Below are 19907 nucleotides of genomic sequence, written 5' to 3'. Positions count from 1 at the left end.
CCCTCGCCGTCCCCCCTCGCCGTCCCCCGCCCGCCCGCCCGCGGGGATCCGGCCTCCCCGGCCCGCCCCGCCCGGCGTTCCCGGGCGGCGGGAGGCCCTCCTGAGGGAGGCGCCCTCCCCGGGGCGGGTCTCGGGCCGCCGGGCCGGGCTGACGGGCGGCGGGCGGCGGGGCCCTCCCCACAAGTGGGCCGGAGGGAGAGGCGCCCCGGCTCGGCCTGGTCGCCCCGGACTGCCGAGTGCGCGCTCGCTGCGCGGCCCCGGCGGGGAGGCCCGGGGAGGCCCTCGGGCGCGCGGGCCAGCGGGGGCGGGCCTGGCGGGCTCCTGCAGGGGCCGGGAGCCTGGGGGGTCCGGGGGACCGAGGGCCGGGGGCCCGGGGGCCGAGATCGGGGGGCCGGGGCCGGGGCCGGGGCCGGGGCCGGGGCGGTCGCAGAGGCGGCTGCGTGTGAGCTGGGGCCGGGGCTGGGGATGTAGGCGATGGACTCCTGTACTTGGTCCCTCGCTGGCTGGTGACGGAGCTCGGGGACCCCTGGGTTCCCTTCCCTGGGGAGGAATAAGCGGGACTCACTGGGGGGCTGGGGCCTGGCGGCGGGCACCTGCGCTGCTTTTCGAAACGGAGCAAGGTTACTTGTGGGAGCTGCGCAGCAGAGTGTTTATTTTGCCCTTCCTCGCATTTAGGAAGAGAGGAGCAGGCTAGGAAGTGGTGCGAACTTACTGATGGGACGGACCCAGCTAGGCATCGTTACTGCAGTTCTCCAACCCATCCAGTGAGCAGACACGTAATTAAGGAAATGTTAGAATACAGAGCCTATGAATTCAGCAAGACTCGACACCGCTCACCTAGCTTTTCGGGAGCTGAGATGTTGGCTGGGGAATAATGCAGGTCTGCAGGTTCCTAGTTGGGCAGTAACTGCTCGGAATCCGGATTAGTGGCTGCTGGTGTCTGCAAGGAGGTCGTAAGGCCGTTCACTGCTCCCGCTTTGGCCTTATTTTGTTCAGTGTTTGTATTTTAAGGTGCTTTCTGCCAAAAATAATGTAAATAATGTAAGTGCAGTGCCTCTCAGTGACTTGGAAGAAGGTGTAGGCTAGACCATGGAAAATGTGCATCAACCTAAGGCCGGGAACATAATCCCCCCAATCTTTCCCATCTTCCCAAATGGCATCACTATTCACCTGGGTTTTCAAGCCCTAAATGTAAGAATAATTCTCTTTCTCTTACTCCTCAAGACAATTCATAACTAGTCTTGCAGCTTCTGCCTCAAAAATGTATTTCCAGCCAGCCCTACCCTTTCCACGTCTGGTGCCCCTGGCTGGCCCAGCCGGTCTGTCTCCAGGTGGACTTCCATGGGAGCCTCTCACTGCTCCCAGGTAGCCTCGCCCTACCATAAGTCCATCACTATCAGCCTGGAGGAGCTCTTTAAAATGTAGATGAAATGGCCACACCCTGATTAAAACTCTTCAAAGGATTTCTCATTCCTTAAGGTAAAATCCACATTCCTGCAGGATCCTAATTGATCTGGCCTTGGGTAGGGCTCATTTCTCTCTTGCCTTGCTCTAGTATTCGGTTCTTTGGGTTCCTGGTTGAGGCCACATTTGTGGTGAATTGAGGCTTTTGCTCTTCCTTTCCTGAGAATCCACCTGCTCTTGCTCATTCCTTAGGTCTCAGTGCTTCAGCTTCCTAACAGAGGTCTTCCTCAAACCTGTCTGAAAATAACTTTACAAAGGAGCCTTTCCTCACAGTGAGGTTCCCGGAGACACTTGGAGGGGTATGCCGGGTAAATATTTTCATAGCCATACTGTTAACATTTGCACCAATGGTATGAAAACCATTCCGGGTAAAATTGCTGACGCCTTTGCAGGGATGCAGGCGGCCGTGGCATTGGACTGTGGGAAGCTGTGCTGTCTTCATGCATTTCACTCAAAAACAACATACTGAATATATTCCAAGTAAAATAATTTGCAGGAAAATAAAACATAACATATTGCAACAGAGAGAATGCACAGGCAGACGTGAGGATCTGCTTGTCTTCTACTAAGCCAGACATTAAAAAGATTTGTAAAAGTGAAAACTCTTCTTACTGCTTTTTCGGAGAATACATTTTTCATAAAAGTGTGTATTTGCATTAACATATAATAGGTTTGTTTTTAAATGAATAAATATTTTAAAAAGTGCTCAGTGTTAATTTCTAATAGGGCAAGTGGAGCTATAATCTGTATAAACTTAAGGTGTTTGGGGTCCTCAATAATATTTAAAAATGTAAAAAGATCCTGAGATCAAAATGTTTGAGGACTGTTGCTCTGTCAGTTCACTGTCTTAATAATGTTTCTCATTATCTGAAATGATTTTGTTTTGTCTGTTACCGTTATGGATTTTATGCCTAAGAAAAACTGGGAAGGTCGGTGGGGCTTTTTACAGATAGGGGGAATAAAGCTCAGAGAGGTTCAGTGATTTGGAAGGTCCAGCTAGTGTCAGAGTTGGGATTTGAGTCTATATTTGAGTCCAAAGTGTGCATTTTATTATTTTGTCTTGAATATAAAGCCCAAATATGGGTTAATGAATTTCTTGAACAAATATGTTGAAGCACTTCCTGTGGTGGGCGGGTACTGCTAGAGGCTGGATCACAGAGCTCAGCAACAGAGAACAGGATCTCTGCCGTGGCCCTTGAGGACCATGCATGTCCTGTGATGGTGGGAACACCGTGGCAGCAGAGAGCAGACACTTGAAGTCCAGGGTTCCCAGAGGAAAGGATGTCGGAATGGAAGCCTCAAGAAAACATGAGTAGGCACTGAAAAACGTTTCTTGGAATAAAAATTGGCTTAGGACATAAGTACAGTAGTCACCCCCACCCCAACCCTCCATACCCGTGGTTTCAGTCCCTTGCGGTTGGAAGCAGGTGGTCCTGTTTCTGACATATTGTCAGAAGGTCGTGGTAGCCTAACGCTGTGTCATGGTGCCTCACTTGATGGCATCACAAGAAGAAGGGTGAGTGCAGCACAGTAAGAGACTTAGAGGGGGAGAGACCACATTCACCCAACTTCTACAGTGTATTGTTAGAGTTCCTATTCTGTTATTACTGTTAATCTTCTACTGTGCCCGATTTCTGAGTTAAGCTCAGTGAGAGGTACGTATGTGTTGGAGAAAACGGTACAGCTAGGGTTCAGCACGCCGTGGTTTCAGGCACCCACTGGGGGCCTGGCAGTACACCACCTGTGGAGGGGGGGCTTCTGGAGCGAAGGAAGCCTCCTGTGGGGGTCGGTGGGGGCCGTGTTTATTGAGCACTTGCTTGGTGCCTGGCACTGTTGGATATAAAGATGAGTGAAATCGCATTTTTTCCTTATCGTACTTCTTTTAGTTTACTCTCACTAAGTAGTAATGTGACCTTGATGGTCTTATATGGCTTCCATTTGTTTTTTCCAGTGTGGTGGTATGGATTTTTTCTCCTGAGCTTGTACCTTTAGTTGGCCTCCTGCTAAGTTTTTGTTTTCTGTTGGAGGAATATTTATAATACTTCATTTCCAGAGAGAAGAGACAAACAGACCTTGAGCCAGATGAATAAACAAGTCTTCTCTTGCTCAGATGATCAGTTCGGGCCATTTTAGCTGTGGATGAATTCAGGATGAATTCTCCAAGGGGACTAGACTACTAGGATGAGCTAAGAGCCATGGAATTTAGCATACTAGGTGGCAGGAGATGCTCTCAGGTTTAAAGGTGACTTATGTACTTCAGCAGACAAAACTACTGGCAGGAACGAGGGGAGGACAGATTCTGCTTAAAATAATAACTTTCTAACAGTATTGGGTATCCAAGGATGAAAAGATTTCTTCATAAAGGAGCACCCTTCATTCTCCATACTTGAACTTTTTAGGTAGGCAGAGACTTGGACTTCTTAGTATTTTGAGAAAAGTGTGTTAGGTAACACATCAAATTTAAAGATTTTATGATCCTGGAATCAAGTAGTGCGTTAACAGGAGTTCAAAATCTTGGTCTTTCCCACAGTAAAGGAAAAAAAATGTCATTATAAGGATTTATTAAAAAAATCTCGGTCTTTGACACAAATACAGCCTGGGAAAACGTACAAAACCATAATTCTTTGTGAGATAAAGTCAATTCAGCAGTTTTTAGCATAATGCTTATGCTATATCAGGGTCTTTATATTTTCTCTCTGTACAAAGGCCATGTCTTTGTGCTCATGCAGTTAGTGTTTTTCAAACTACTTTTTAGTCTTAGAACTAATGACGTGAAATAATATGGCAAGGTCTCAAGTGGTGGTTTTCACTCTTGGCAAAACACCATGGAATTACCTGGGGGAGCTTTTAAGGATCCGGATGAGCAGGCTGTGTCTGAGCCTGTGAGGTGGGACCGAGGCATTGCTGCACTGAAGGGTCCCTGGTGGGGCCCCTGCGTGGTCAGGGCTGAACACCACTGGTCCACGGCAAAGCGGTTCTGGTGGAAGGGCAGGAGACTGCGGGATTCAGAGACAGCCCATACCCTCTGAGGTGCCTTCCCCCCAAATCTCAGCAGAGTTGAAAACTATTGCTTTAGTGGATTAAGATGAATACTTTATGTAATCAGCCGCGTGAATGGACAGTGTGCTCTTACTACAGGAGTTAAACACTCAGTTGTTTACGGGTCAGACAGCTAACGCAGACTAGTGCGTCAGTTAAAGGTAGTTGTGACAGGTAATAGCCGGTCTGGGCCCTGGTCCTGCTCTGCTGCATTTGATTATTGCCGCGGCTTTCGAGTTTTCAAGAGAAGCCAGACGTGTGTATTTCTTTGAAACCCTTAATGTTGTATTTTAGCAATTATGTTAATTGAACAAAACATCTCCAGAGGAAGTGCACAGACTTTCCTGTGCTTCATGAATTTCCATATGTAACCAGCACCTAGGACATTGGCAGGATCTCCAGAGTTCCCTTGTTCCTTCCCAGTTAGCACTGCCTTCCCTCTCCCTGCTCCATCCACTCTCCTCTTCTGGTACCACAGGGTAGTTTGACCCATTTTCAAACTAAATGGAATTCATAGCATGGACCCTTTTGTTTCTGGCTTCCTTCATTCAGTGTTTGTTTTTATGAGATTATCCCTGTTATCATTCCGCAGAAACAGGTTCAATTACATGGTTGTATATTGTTCCATTATATCATGTACTGTCAGTTTGTCCTTTCTACTGTAGGTACTTTGGTTGTTTCCAGTTGGGGACTATTACATATATGTGCTGCTATGAACTTCTGCATTTCTGGGTCATAGCAGACACCGTCAAACAGTTTTCCAGTGAATGTACTAACTTCTCCTACCAGCGGTGTCAGAGAGTTGCATTCACTCTGTCCTTTAGCATTTTAGCCATTCTGGTATGCGGAGTGTTAATTTGATTTTAAACTTGGAGTTCTGTGCTAATAAAGACCTTATATTTATTAGCCATTTGTTCTCTTTCGTGAGGCTGTCATTTAAGTCTTTTCCGATTTTCCTACTGGGTTGAATATTTATTTATTTATTTTTTTAGTTAATAGACTTTATTTTTTTTTTTTAAAGATTTATTTATTTATTTATTTGAGAGAGAGAATGAGAGAGAGAGCACATGAGAGGGGGGAGGGTCAGAGGGAGAAGCAGACTCCCTGCCGAGCAGGGAGCCCGATGCGGGACTCGATCCAGGGACTCCAGGATCATGACCTGAGCCGAAGGCAGTCGCTTAACCGACTGAGCCACCCAGGCGCCCTAGACTTTATTTTTTATAGCAGTTTTAGGCTTACATTAAATTGAGCAGATAGTACCTATTCCTACATGCTCCTAATTCTTCCCCTCAGGCTGTCCCCTGTTATTAACACCTTGTGTTAGTCTGGTACATGTGTAACAATTAATGAACCGATTTTGATACATTATTATTTAATAAAGTCCATAGTTTACATTAGGGTTCACTGTCTCCATAGTTCTGCTTGCTCTCAAATACCGCATAGCTGGAATCATACAATATGTAGCCTTTGCAGACTGCCTTCTTACTAGGCAATGTGCATTTAAGATTCCTTCATGTCTCTTCATGGCTTGGTAGCTCGTTTCTTTTTATTGCTGAATAATATTCCATTGTCTGGATGCACCAGTTTGTTTGTTTATATTTTGAAGGATATCTTGGTTGCTTCCAGTTTTTGGCAATTATAACTTGCTGTAAACATTTGTGTGCAGGTTTTCAGCTCATTTGGGTAAATGTTGAGGACCACTGTGCTGGATTGTACGGTGAGACTGTGTTTAGCTTTGCAGGAAATTGCCAAACTCCTCCAAAGTGGCTGGGTGATTTTGCATTCTCACCAGCAATGAATGAGAGTTCCTGTTCCTCCACATCCGTGTCTGCATTTGGTATTATTAATATTATTTTTTAATTCTAGTCTTTCTAATAGGTGTGTAGTGGTATCTCATTGTTTGAATTGCAGTTCGCTTATGAGATATAATGTAAAGCATCTATTTGTATGCTTCCTTGCCATCTTTGGTGAAGAGTTCTGTCTTTTCATTATTGATGTATAGGAGTTCTTTATGTATGCTGTATATGAGTTCTTTGTATTTTTCTGTTCACTCTTTTTAGGATATCTTTTCATGAAAGAAGTTCCTAATCTTAATATTGTCTAATGTATCAGTTCTTTCATGTTTGGTATTTTTGGGACCTGTGTAAGGAGTCTGACAGTTGTAAGATCATGAAGGCCTTTTCCTATATTTTCATCTTTATTGTTCTACTTCTCACCTTTAGATTCATCATCTACTGTTGAAGGGCATTTGCATTGTTTTAATTTGCTGGCTGTTGTAAATAATGCTTCTGCGAGCATTTTTAAACACGTGTTTTTGGTACACCTATGTACACATTTCTGTGGGGATATACCTAGGAGCGGAATTGCTGGGTTACAGGGTTTGTGTGTGTTCAGCTTTGGTCACTGCTGCTAAATGGTTTTTGAGTGACTGTAGTGATTTTCACTTTCTAGTGGAATATGAGATTTCCAGCTGTTCCACATCCTCATCAATCCTTGTTTTTTTCTTTCTTTTTAATTTTAGCCCTCCTAGTAGATGTGTAATTTACTTTTCTAAAACAATATTTTTTGTTTCATATTTATCATTCCTTGGATTTTCACAACAACCCATAAGTATGCAGGATGGAAATCAACCGCATCTTTGGATGAAGAATTGAGCTGAGCAACAGATTATCTGCTTTGCAGAGATCTTACTAACCACTTGGCAGGACTGACATTCATAAAGCTCACGATTCCCAGTCTTGCTTTCATCACCATCTCCCTAATCTGTGACCAATAACCCATGTTTTAATCTACAGATACCCATTTTTTAAGATATGTACATTAAAAATAGTATGTACTGTGCATACACACTTCATTGGAAATTGGGACAGAATCTTGGACTGGGCTACCCATAATTTTCTGTGGCACCCTTTAGCTGTACTTGATTGTTGTTGCAGTGCTAACATAAATTGTACATTTGTGGAGATGAGAAACAGAATAATGGCAGCAAATAGATCAACAAAAAATTATTCTATTACATATAGAAAATTAGTTTTTTGCATTGTCTAAGGACAAATTATTCTCAGCAATACATTCCCGGATCATTCTCAAAAAGGCATTGTTACTTTTAGACCTTGGGCCTTGGGTTGTTTTACCTAGATGGGGAGGCTGTAGATACTGAAGATATTATTTTGTTATAATTTTAACACACCATGGTTTTGTTAAATTGGAATAGTGTGTGTGGTGTCTAAATATACATCCGTCTGAGTTTAAAGTCTTCTTTAGAAATAAAAATGTACAGGTAATAAAAGCAAATATTTGAAAGAGGATTGACATTCCTTTTAAAGATAGAGACAGTCGGGGTGCCTTGGTGGCTTAGTCGGTGAAGTGTCTGCCTTCGACTCAGGTCCTGATCCCAGAGTCCTGGGATAGGGCTGTGTCAGGCTCCCTGCCCCTGCTCAGCAGGGAGTCTGCTTCTCCCTCTCCCTCTACCTGCCATTCCCCTGCTTGTGCTCTCTCTCTCTGCCAAATAAATAAAATCTTTAAAAGAAAAATAGAGACAGTGTAGTAATATGAGGCTTGAAAGGGAAACTCCACACAGATACAAATACTGACAAAGTGGGCATATTGAAAGCACACCTGGGTAAAGGTGAACTTTACTGTGGGAACATGAGCGACCTGACCCTGTTAGAGACCCTTTAGCGAGTCTTTGACCAGGTATTTATCTTTAACTCTGTGTCACAGATAATATTTCATATCGTTTATCATGAAACCAGTATCAGTGTTGCAGACTCTACTTGTCTCATTGAAACTACTCGTGGTTTTGACAAGCAGGGTACTTTGGCTTGACTCTCAGTTGAATATATTTTATACTGAAAGAACATAAACAGAGTTAAGCTTACAATTGACATAAAATACTGTTGATAAAATCCAGGTTCACCTTCTGTTTTTATAGTAGGCACAAGATTGAAATTGGGGTTTCAAAAAAAAAAAGAAATTGGGGTTTCATCTCAGAAATCATGACCTTGAGAGGCATGGAAGCCTGAATAATTAGGAGAGAGCCTTGAACTATGAGTTGAAAATTACTTCCAGTTCTGCCCTGGCTAACTGTGTGATTTTGACCAAGGGGCTGAGTTTTTCTGGGGTCTTAGTTTCCTTAGCTATACAACAAGGAGATGGAGTGTATAACGCACCTATTCCCCCCAAGTAAATTTTATTTCTTACTTTTTAATGTAACCCCTTTTGAACAGGTAATACATTATAATGCTTCAGAATTTAAAAAAATTAAAGTCCCTTTCCCAGCCCTATTTCCCAGTCAGATAGTTACCTTTTTACAGGTAACCAATGCTGTTATTTTTTCTGTAGTTTTACAGGGATATTTTATGCACATAGAAGCAAATATGTGGTATATCTGCCCCACCCTCCCCTTTTTAAAGGAGTGATAGCACCTAGAACATACGGCTTTTTTTCATGACTACATTTTGAGGATTATTTTTTTATATGAGTACATTTCATTTCCAAATGAATATTTACCTAAAAGCAAATACATTGAATAAGTAATGGGTGCAATTCAAAAAGTGCCAGAGTCTTCCCTGGTAATACCCACCTCTCTTGGTGCAGGCACTTTTGAGTTGACAGATGGCTTGTTCCTTTTTTTTTTTAAGATTTTATTTATTTATTTGACAGAGAGCATGCAAGCACAAGTAGGCATAGAGGCAGGTAGAGGGAGAGAGAGAAGTAGACTCCCCGCTGAGCAGGGAGCCCGACGCGGGGCTTGATCTCAGGACCCCGGGATCATGACCTGAGCCGCAGGCAGATGCTTAACCGACTGAGCCACCCAGGCGCCCTTGTTCCTTCTTAGAAGGAAGCAGGTGCTTATGGCTGGTGCTGTGAACTCAAGCACTTTCTTTTCTGACAGATTCTATGGAGAAAATAACGTAGATGCATTTCAGCTGGCTCCTAGGAACAACCAAATGGCTAAGGAAATGTACAAAATAAGAATAGTCAGTGGATACATAACAAGTGGGAAGAAAACTAATTTAGGTAATTTTGAGGTGAAGGGTATGAGTCAGGCTACAAGTGGAGATTAGATATGCTGGTCTTAGGCACTTTGGACAACTGGGTAGAGACCAAAAGAGTCATTAGCTTTCATCTTATCTCTGACTATTTAGCAAATATTTGCTAGGCACTCAGGATGTGCCAGGCTTGTGCAAGCCTTTGGAGGTACAGTGACCAAGTAGAAAGGGCTCACGGGCCCAAGCACTGCAGAGTTTTATCTGAAAAAGTCCAGCCATGCTCAGACCTGAATGCTGACCAGTGTGAGAGGAACAGGAGAAAACAGGAGAAAGGAGAAAAGAAGAAACTAGAAAACAGTAAAAATAACACACACACATACACACACGAAAGTAAAGAGGAGAAAGCATGGTAGCTGAAGTGGGACCCTACCTGAAGTAGGGGCGACAGCTGTCAGACTTCTCCAAGGCCTGTTTGGCGACCTCAGAAAGCATCCTAATGTCAGAATGAAGAGCAGAGAAGATGCCTCCATGGTTAGAGAGCTGGGCTCTCCGGGACAAGATGTTGGAAGACGGGGACGCCTGGGGGGCTCAGCCGGTTAAGCATCTGCCTTCAGCTCAGGTCATGATTCCAGTGTCCTGGGATCCAGCCCCACGTGGGGCTTCCTGCTCAGCGGGAAGCCTGCTTCTCCCTCTGCCTCCGCTCGCCCTTCTTGTGCTTGTGTGCTCACTCTCCTCTCTCTCAAATAAATAAATAAATAAATAAATAAAATCAATCTTCAAAATTTGTTTTAAAAAAATGTTGGAAGACGGGCCTGTTGAGAGCAGTAGAGATGTCAACTACTTTTTGGAAAGTTTTTATTCAAAACAAAAATAAAAACAGATACAAAGTTTGGGGGTTAGCTCAGTTAGTTTAGAAAATGAATCTGGTGTATCTCATTTTAATATTAAAAATCCCTCAGCAGGATTTATGGATAGCTGAGGTCTTCAGTGCATAGTGCTTAAGAATTTAAGTCAGATGCAAACTGGAGTTAAATCAATGGAATGTTATAAATGCAATAGGTTTTGTTGAACCATCATATCATAGGCAATTTGTATAAGAGATCAACTTAGCAGGGCATCTGACTGGTTCAGTCAGTTGAGCAGGTGACTCTTAATCTTGGGGTTGTGAGTTCGAGCCCCACACTGGGTGTAGAGATAACTTAAAAAGATCAACTTAGCTCTTTAGATGAGAGGTAAGGACAGACCTTTGCCATTAAGATTTAGCTGGCTGGGCTGATTTGCTGCGCCTGGTCTTGGGAGAAGAGCAGTTTGTGGGCTTGTCCAGTCCCCATTATGGACCAGGCCTGAATATAGCTGTGGCAGAGTATGGTTATAGAGGGCCGGCTAGGGCATTGGGTGGCAAGGATGAGCATTAAGGAGGTGGCCGTGTTCCTAAATCATTGGTAGGCTCTGTCTCAGTAGCGTCAGGAAGCATTATTTTATTTAATCTGTACAACACTGAGATAGGCTTTATTATTTGGGTGGCTGGTTGATAAATAGTTATTATATACTATTGAGAATCTCTATGTAAAGAGTTAAATTGATTTTGAAACTAGTCTTCACATTTTTCCAAGGAAAACAAAGCTGCTCAAACAGTTTCTGATCTTTGCCATCAGTTTGTGTTTACATTTGATAGTGAATTTGAGTTCTTGGTATCAGGAAGGGTGAGCAGTTGAAGAGAATGTGGTCGTGCGCATGCGTGTGTGTAAGGTGACCTAAACCGGCTGGAATTAGCCTACTGAGTGTCCCTGCCTTCCTGGAACCTCACAGTGATCCATCCCCTGCCTCTGGGGGTGGGGGACCGGCAGAAGCTGGTACTGGATGAACTCATAGATTTGAGCACTGCTCAATGCACGCAGATCCATGCTTCTGTTGTGTGTGTGTGGGGGGTGGGGGGTGGGCTACAGAGAATACCTGTTCTGATTTGGGAGACATGAGCAATGTGTGGTGCCAAAATCTCACGGGAAGGTCCTCCAGCTGCTTCTAAAAAATGCAGCGGTGCTCAGGAGGGCTGACCGCTAAGAGGCTGCCATTCATTTGGCCGTACCTTACTTAGATCCCTGGCCCCTCAAAAAGTCTGGTGGCCTCTGTGGCTGCAGAGTTGTCACCCCGCCCTAACGATGGGCGAAGGCATGGGCATGGAGTATCTGCATGAAGTTTTCTCAGGGCTTGTGGATCTCCCAAAGCGTGTCCTAAGGATACATCAATTTTGTGGACTTCTTTCAGGAAAACACATACTCTGGGGACCAGAAATTTGAATGAGCTTGAAGAGGGGATAGGCAGAAGGGGTTATTTTAAGGCCTCGGATGCTACCCAGACAGAAAGCAAAGTGTGGATGAGAGAGCCCACCTCGCCCTGGGAGAAAGGCTTGTACTTTTCTCAATGCGGAAATGGTGTGGTTACAAAATGTGTTCCCCCAAAGCAAAGTGAAGGTCAGGAGATGCTGTGGATTTTATTTTATTTCATTTTTATTATTTATTTATTTTTAAAAAGATTTTATTTATTTATTTGACAGAGTTAGTGAGAGCAGAAACAAGCAGGGGGAGTGGGAAAGGGAGGAGCAGGCTTCACGCTGAGCAGGGAGCCCGATGTGGGGCTCAATCCCAGGACCCTGGAATCATGACCTGAGCCGAAGGCAGACGCTTAACCGACTGAGTCACCCAGGTGCCCCAATGTTGTGGATTTTAAAATTATGCTCAGTGTGCAAACTAAAGCATGTTTTTCCCTTTCAGTTATGCTTTAATTTGAATCAGCGTTGTTTTAAGTTTGTCTGTGAACCAAATTAATATTGTATTATCACTGGGAGAAGGGACTTAGTGAAAATGTGATTTTATTATGTTTTGAGCTTTGTTAAAGAGGGAAATCTTGCTTCTTAAGATAAAAATCTTTTCTGGAAAAGTCTTAATTCATAAGCAAAACAATGTCATTTTTGGTTTTAAATGTACAGTTTCTTATCTCTTAGGGTTTTATTTATCAGTTGCAGTTAATTACATCCTTTCTCATTTTGGGGTAACATTAAACAGTTTCAGTTTAGAGGCTGTGAACATTGTTTCATTCTACATCCTGAAATAGCCTTTTAATTTTGCTTTCTCAGGAGGGGAGGAGCTCCCTCATGACTGCATTCAGCCATTAGGTGGAAACACTCCCTACTGAGTTTTTAAAACACAATTTTCAAAAGAAACTTTAATTGAACATTCCCAACCTCTGTTTCTTTCCATAGTATAAACTTTCCCAAAGGGAATAATGTATCAATTGATATGGTCCCAACAATCATTTTATTTGGGCCTGGAGAGCATAAAACATTTTGTTACTAATTTAATTAAAGTAAAAATTTTGAATACATGGTCTTTGAGTAGAATGTGGATATAGTGAAGAATAAGTAGAAGTTACGTGTATCTTTCCTGTGGTAGGCCCATTCTGTTTCTGGATGAAGTTTTTCTATTGAATTATATTAGTGTTTCTTGAAACTGGAATCTGCTTTACTCAAGGATCTGCTGGAAGAATTCCTGAAGTTGTTACCAGCCTTCTCCATGCCTCTCTACTCCCACCTTCTCCGTGGCCTCCTCCACCTCCCATCTGGAGAATTTCTCATTTCTTGCTTACCACAGATGCCAATGTAGGGGAGGGGGAATTCTGGCCGAAGCTGGATTGCAGGCTGTTTTCTCAAAGGAGGGATTTAAAGGTCTATTGAAAATTTGGAATGCCCTTGTTTACCACATGGATGTTTGAGAAATAGAAGACTCTCCGGAGCTTACTTGAGTCTTAAAATCAACCCTACTTTACTTCTAGATTTCTAAATTTCAATATTTTTGAGTCAAATTTGATACAAAGAATTATATGTGATGTATTTCTAGTCTTTGTATCATTAATACGTGTTGTATATTTGTGCCTAAATTATAAGACTTGGAATTTATTATTTTAAAGAATTGTAGAGGTTTAGGACATCTTTATTTTCTGAGATTCTTGACAAATTTTTGTGATTATTACATATTTTTATTTGAAAATACTTTTATGTTTATAGCCGTTGACCTACGTGGGTCTATAGAAGCGCATCATGAAGCCTAAGGATTGTCCAAAGCACTGCGGACAAAGGTCTTCCTAAACCCTAACCATATGGGAGAACAGAAGTTTTTCCTCTCTGACTTAATCTCGCTCTGCAGCAGTTTTCAGAGGTAGATTGAATTAGTGAATTAGCTTTTATGCTTCTTGAGTTTTGTTTGCTGAGCGACTTAAGATGAACAATGTTGGTTACTGATGGATTCTCAAAGCGACTTAGAGATGAAATGCCTCTGTGATTTCTAGTGACTTTGAAGCCATATTAAGCATGAAGGCAAGGCTAAGAGACATCATGGCTTTTATGTGTCTTTGGGTGGATGTCAACTCAGGAGTTTAGTTTCAGGTTTCTAAAAATCCCACCAGCAGGTGCTTATAATCCCCTTGTCCTGTGCCTCAGGCTTCCCAGCATTTCTCGTTTCTGACTTAAAATCATGTCCTTTCGAAAAATTTAAGATATATTAATTTCTTCTAAATTATCTCGTAAATCTCTGCCATAATTTGGTTTCTAGACAATAACCAAATAATTTAGTTTTATTTATGTGATGAGAATAACAACTGGTATTTATTGTCTATACTTATGCAATTTTATAGATGGAGTTTTAACATTGAATGCGGAGAACACTAATTATGCCTATCAAGTTCCAAACTTCCATAAGTGTGAAATCTGTCTGCTATCTTTTCCAAAAGAGTCCCAGTTTCAACGCCACATGAGGGATCACGAGCGAAATGACAAGGTATGTATTCTCAAGAGGGATGTCAGAAATGTGAGCGTTGAAACTGGAGGTATTGTAAAAATCAGCATGTCAAATACAAATTTTTGTTGTAATTTAGATTCCTAAATTGTGGGGCATTTTATCTTACATGAATATATCCCTTGATGTTTTGTGCTTAGCTGTAGCGTATTCCTAACCCTTATATGGGTTAATGAGATCAAGTGAGAGCCGGTCTAGTGAATCTCTGTGTTGAAGTTCTTTATCTGTGGACAAAAAAATCATCTCAAAACAGGACTTTCTGTGGTTCGGTTTCTGTGTGACTGAACGCAGATTTGGTATATCTTGATGTGTTTTTCTCCAGCAGGGAGTGTTATCCGAGGTGGTCTTGCGTTTTAAAATGGTATTCCAGAGATTTTAGATTGCATTTCAGCAGGAAGTAACACTATCTTAGAGATTGGAATCCTTTTTTGCAGGGCCCCTGTGGGCTAGGTTAAGAGTATTAGTGTCTTAATGGAATGAGCTGCCTGATAGAAAGTGGCAGTTAAAACTACCTTTAAAAAATGATCGTTGACTTTTCCTAGTTTGGGAGAACATACGCCAGTGAGCCATTTGAGGTCAGGAGAATGCCAGGGATCTCTTCCCTAGGGAACAGGACATGACTAACTCTGGCTTTGTCTTCAGCATGAATCTGATATATGATCATACATAATATCACTAGTACTGATATCAACTGGTATTACCCTCCTAAGTTGAAAATCTGAAAGTACTGACTCTAGTATCTTGATATTCAGAGAGAAATACCAGTGATTACTTTATCTTTCTACAAGTAAATGGCAGGAATACCTTTCATTTGGGGAAAATTTTAGACTGTGATAAGCAACTCTCTTAAAATGTAGTAAAAGTTTTTATGATTACTGATTTTACTTGAAGTGATTCTGTTTAGAGCAGTGGAGTTGGTCAGAAAAGAAGGGAAAAATCCATCCCAGGGAGTTGAAGTTTCTCACCTTTATTTTCATAGTGACTATATCCTGATACATTTATATGCAGCATTTTTTATTCAGGATATTTTCTGCATTGATGTGTTGTCGTCCTTAGAATCCTTTGAGAAATTCTGTAAGGAGCTTTGCTGTGTCCATTTTGGGTTTATTGACTTCAGGTCCAGAAGAGATTTCAGAAGTTCCTTAGATTGTCTATAGATTATGGTACGTGTTAATATTTGAATGGCATTTATTGTGGAAAGATTGTATTTCAGTGGCTTCTTGAATTTTCTCTCCAAATAGCCACATCGATGTGACCAGTGCCCCCAAACATTTAATGTTGAATTCAACCTGACACTTCATAAATGCACCCACAATGGGGAAGATCCTACCTGTCCTGTGTGTAACAAGAAATTCTCCAGAGTGGCTAGTCTCAAAGCGCATATTATGCTACATGAAAAGGAAGAGGTAATTATTTTGGCCTATACTTTGTTCATGGATTTTTAAAATGCATCTAATCCTTAGGGGGATTTTAAGTATCAACTAGTTTAACAAGCCTTTCGTATAGATTTCTAGGAGTTAATTATCATTCAGTGTGCCTTGCCTAATTCTCTACTTCACTGACAAAACGTTTTATTTTCTGGCCCGTCAGTATCTTAGGGTAGACACTCTCAATGTGTTGTATCTTTGGAGGATCCACTTGTGCCCACATAGGATTCTGCAGTGGTCAAAAGCAAATGTTCGGTCTCTAAAGACGGTAGTATCTCCTCGCTTGGCTTCTGGATCCCCTGACGTGTGGGAATTTGGGAGAGGAGAAGAAATTCTTGATGCCCCTAAGCAGTTTATACAGCAAAGTGAGCAGTTCTGAAAGGCCCACAGCTGTCGTCTTGGAACTGCATTGAGGATGACAGAGCCACATTGCTGATGTGTGGACGGGGGCTTCCTATTGCTGGGGTGGGTGGGCCTAATTTAAAGTACAAATGGCTATTGCTTTAAAAAAATTAAACCCCCATGTCCCTGATTATTATTGTGTAAAATTAGGAAAATGCAAATAGTAAAGGAGAAAATAAAAGTCACCTTTAATTCTACTGTCCAGGGATGGGTTATAAAAAACTGTTTGGTATATTTTCTTCCTGAGACAGAAAAACAAGTAACAGTATTTAAATTGCATATATAAAAATTGAGTTCATACTTCTATATACGTTGTCTCTTCTTTTTATATATGTCTTTACTTTTTAATATAAACTATTTTTATCTTTTTAAAAGTTATTATATAAATAATGTGTTTATTTTGGAAAAATATTAGAAACTAAAGATTAACAAGAGTAACATTATTAGAAGAACCAAGAATCACGACATTTGGAGAGAATGCATGCATAGTCTTTCAGACTTTTTTTTTTTTTTTTTGCTATACATGCTTTCCATAATAGTTTATTTATTTAAGAATAGTTTTTTAGGGGCGCCTGGGTGGCTCAGTCGTTGAGCGTCTGCCTTCAGCTCAGGTCATGATCCCAGGGTCCTGGGATCGAGCCCCGCATCGGGCTCCCTGCTCGGCGGGAAGCCTGCTTCTCCCTCTCCCACTCCCCCTGCTTGTGTTCCCTCTCTCATTGTCTCTCTCTGTCAAATAAATAAATAAAATCTTTTAAAAAAAAAAAAAAGAATAGTTTTTTAATTCAAAAATACTTATGCTACTGTTTTTTTAACCTGCCCTTTTCCCTTAATATATTGTAAATAAATCTTTGTCCATTTTCACTTACTATATTATGAATCTTTCCCCATGTCAGTATTTTGAATTACTTTATTAGTCTCCTGCATCTGGACATAGCATGATGATATGCAGTCATTTCTTTTGTCATTGAACACTTATTTATACTTTTTAAACATTACACCTAATGTATCATTATATGTATCTTTAATTATTTCATTAGGATAGATTCCTGCAGTTGGGTTTACTGAATTAATACTACCTTTTCAGGTTCTTTGTAGAATGCCACATTATGTTCTAGAAAGCCCGTGCAGCCTTGTCCCTTCTCCTGCAGACTGTAGGTATTCCTTGTCTCACTCGTTGCTCTTTTGTTTTTGCTTTTGTTTTTTTTTGAAAAGCAGAAGGTGCCTGTGTTAAATGATACAGTGTCCTGGGCGGAGTTCTACATGCGCACAGCGAGAGATCAGAGTAGAGGACGACGTAGAGCATGATCTCCTATTTTGCTGGAAGCGGCTTCTGTGTCCTTCCCTGGGCTTTCTGGGCACATACAGATCTCCTCTGCAGCCCCTTTAATGCAGGCCATCCATTCTGTGCCTTTTGTCTTCAGTGGCCGGCACCTTAGCTCTTGTGGTGTGTCCGTGCATCGTGGAGCGGTCTCGTTCTTTTCCACAGCACATGGCCTTACGTTGCATACACGCGCATCAATCAGCAGGTTGCCCCGGCAGACAATGTAGGTGGTTTTCAGCCTTGTGTCTATATAAACAGACAAAGCTACAGTGAGCAATCTGTTCATTTACAGATTCTGGTTCTTGTGACTTGCTTCGAAATACTTCCCAAATCTGAAATGATTATTTCTTAAAGTCCCACCACATCGTGCAGCACCCACGTGCATTGCACAACCCGGGAGGTCACAGCGATCCCTCCACCTCCAGTCTCTCCTTCCAGGACGCCCGCGTGCCCCCCTCCCATCCTCCACCATGGGGACCCAGGCTCCAGCAGGGGCATACTCGCCCACTCCTTTGCTCTGTCCTGTCATTGCCTCTGAAATAGTTTCGCAGTTGGCTCAGCCCACTGTAAGTCAGCCTACTGAACATGGTCTAGGATCTGAAGGACGTCCAGGGCTCTTGGGTTCAGTCCACGTCCTATTGTAGGCCCACCTCTTTCCCATGCGCACTAACTGCCCTTGACGTGGGTCCAGTTGGTGTGACCACAAAGACAGTCCAAAGCAGAGTAGGGTTTGAGGGTGGGGTGGGGGGTCAGTTTCAATATCTGGATAGTAACTTACTGTTACAAGTCACAGTGATATGAACAAGGAGCATCAGAAGAGCCGCTGCCTCCTGTACCCTCTGCCTGGTCCTCCCAGGGTCCCCGGGGCACTACCACCATCTCGAGTTTCATCTTTGTCTTTGCTGTGTTTCTCTGTCTTGATAAGCAAATGTTCATATGCTTCCTGTTTTCCTTTTCTGGTTTATTATTAATGTGAATGTTAGAATTTTGCCTCGTTAAAAATCAGTTGGTACTTTTACTTAGATTGACTTAAATTTTTAGATTGTTACAGGGGAAAATTGAACATGTTTACAGTATTGAATCTTTATTGTCAAAACATCTCAGTAGCCCTCCACCCTTTCCCACCTGATAGATAGGTGACAAAAACCTGATTGGATGACCAGCACAGGAGGGGTTAATCAGATTAAAACAGCCCATAAAACCCCCTAGACTTAGGAACTCCAGTGGCAATCCTCTCAGGTCCCCTCCCTCCTCGGGAGTTCTGTATTATCATTTTGCTATCGCTCAATAAACCTTCCTTTGCTGCCACCAAAAAATAACCAAAAAACAAAAAACATCTCAGTATTGTTTTGTTCATATGGATTCAGTATGTTTAAATTCTAAAGTGTTCTAGGATTTTTATTAATATCATTTGGGGGTCTTTCTGTTACGTGTTTGTCATTTGTCCTTAGGAAAGGAGTGTGTTTTTGTCTATTAGTTTTGTAGCCTGCCGTCCTCCCAGATTCTCTTTGGGTTTTCATCTGTACAGGCTCATCTGCAAATAATAATTGGGTAATAAGATGTTTTGTTTTCACTAGCATGTTGGGGGTGTCTAAAATAAAACCAGCTGTTGATCAGTATAAGTCATCATAATATGTAGTGGTCGCATTTTCCCTAACTTTTTATTTTGAGAAATTTCACCCTTGAAAGATGGGTACAATGAATACTCAAGAACAGTGAATCCTTTACCTGGATTGACCAGTTATTAAAATTTGCCAGACCCCACCCCTGCCACTTCACCCCATTGTCCTGTTACTGCTTCACCTCTAAACACTTCAGTACGTGTTTTTCCTCCTGCTCACAAAACCCATCTCAAGCCCGTGGGATGGCCTGAGGAAGGCGTCAGGACAGTGGGGCACGGGGTCCGGGCTGCGAAGGCGACGAGGTGAGCCGGGGCTGCGGCTTTGCAGCTGCTCTCCGTGTGGGGCCCCCGGGGGCGCTGTGGCTGCGTGTGGGTCGGGGCGCCTGCCGAGGGCGGCGGTGGCACCCAGGGCTGTCCCGTCGCGGGGCCCTGCCCGAGTCCCCACTGCACCACTTCTGCAGAGCTGCCGTCTGAAATCGACGTTGACTTTCTCCGTGGTGGGAAAGGGCAATAACAGTAATTGATCGTTTCCAGAAAGTCTTAGTTTCTTGGACGGTCGTTTCAAAATCTTGCCTTCCTCGTATCTTCTCTTCCACACACTTTGTCCATGTTCTTTCCCACGTTGTTCCCCAGATGGCGCTCACCGTCCTCGCTCTGAGGGCGGTCTCCGTCTCCCTTCCATTGCTGGTGGCGGCCCTGTGGTTTGTAGCTGTGCTAGGACGTCCCGTCCCTGAAGGGCGCCCGACCCTCAGTGCCGGTGACAGCCCAGCTGTCTTTGCCTTTTGCTGTCAT

General features: G+C 42.8%; 1 protein-coding gene across 1 annotated transcript in view; it reads left to right on the top strand.

Annotated features, from left to right (window-relative positions):
* ZNF236 (zinc finger protein 236) overlaps nucleotides 1–19907 on the top strand; it is a 120628-nt gene that overhangs the window by 18675 nt on the left and 82046 nt on the right. The window contains exons 4-6 of the mRNA XM_044921239.1: nucleotides 1114–1191; nucleotides 14184–14326; nucleotides 15586–15750. Coding sequence (XP_044777174.1) covers nucleotides 1114–1191; nucleotides 14184–14326; nucleotides 15586–15750 — 386 coding nt within the window. The remainder of the gene's footprint in view (nucleotides 1–1113; nucleotides 1192–14183; nucleotides 14327–15585; nucleotides 15751–19907) is intronic.

This window comes from Neomonachus schauinslandi, chromosome 14 (genome assembly GCF_002201575.2).
Source record: "Neomonachus schauinslandi chromosome 14, ASM220157v2, whole genome shotgun sequence".
Lineage (NCBI taxonomy): Eukaryota > Metazoa > Chordata > Mammalia > Carnivora > Phocidae > Neomonachus > Neomonachus schauinslandi.
The sequence above is the reverse complement of the archived record's forward strand: the minus strand, read 5'-3'. Positions and strand labels throughout refer to the sequence as shown.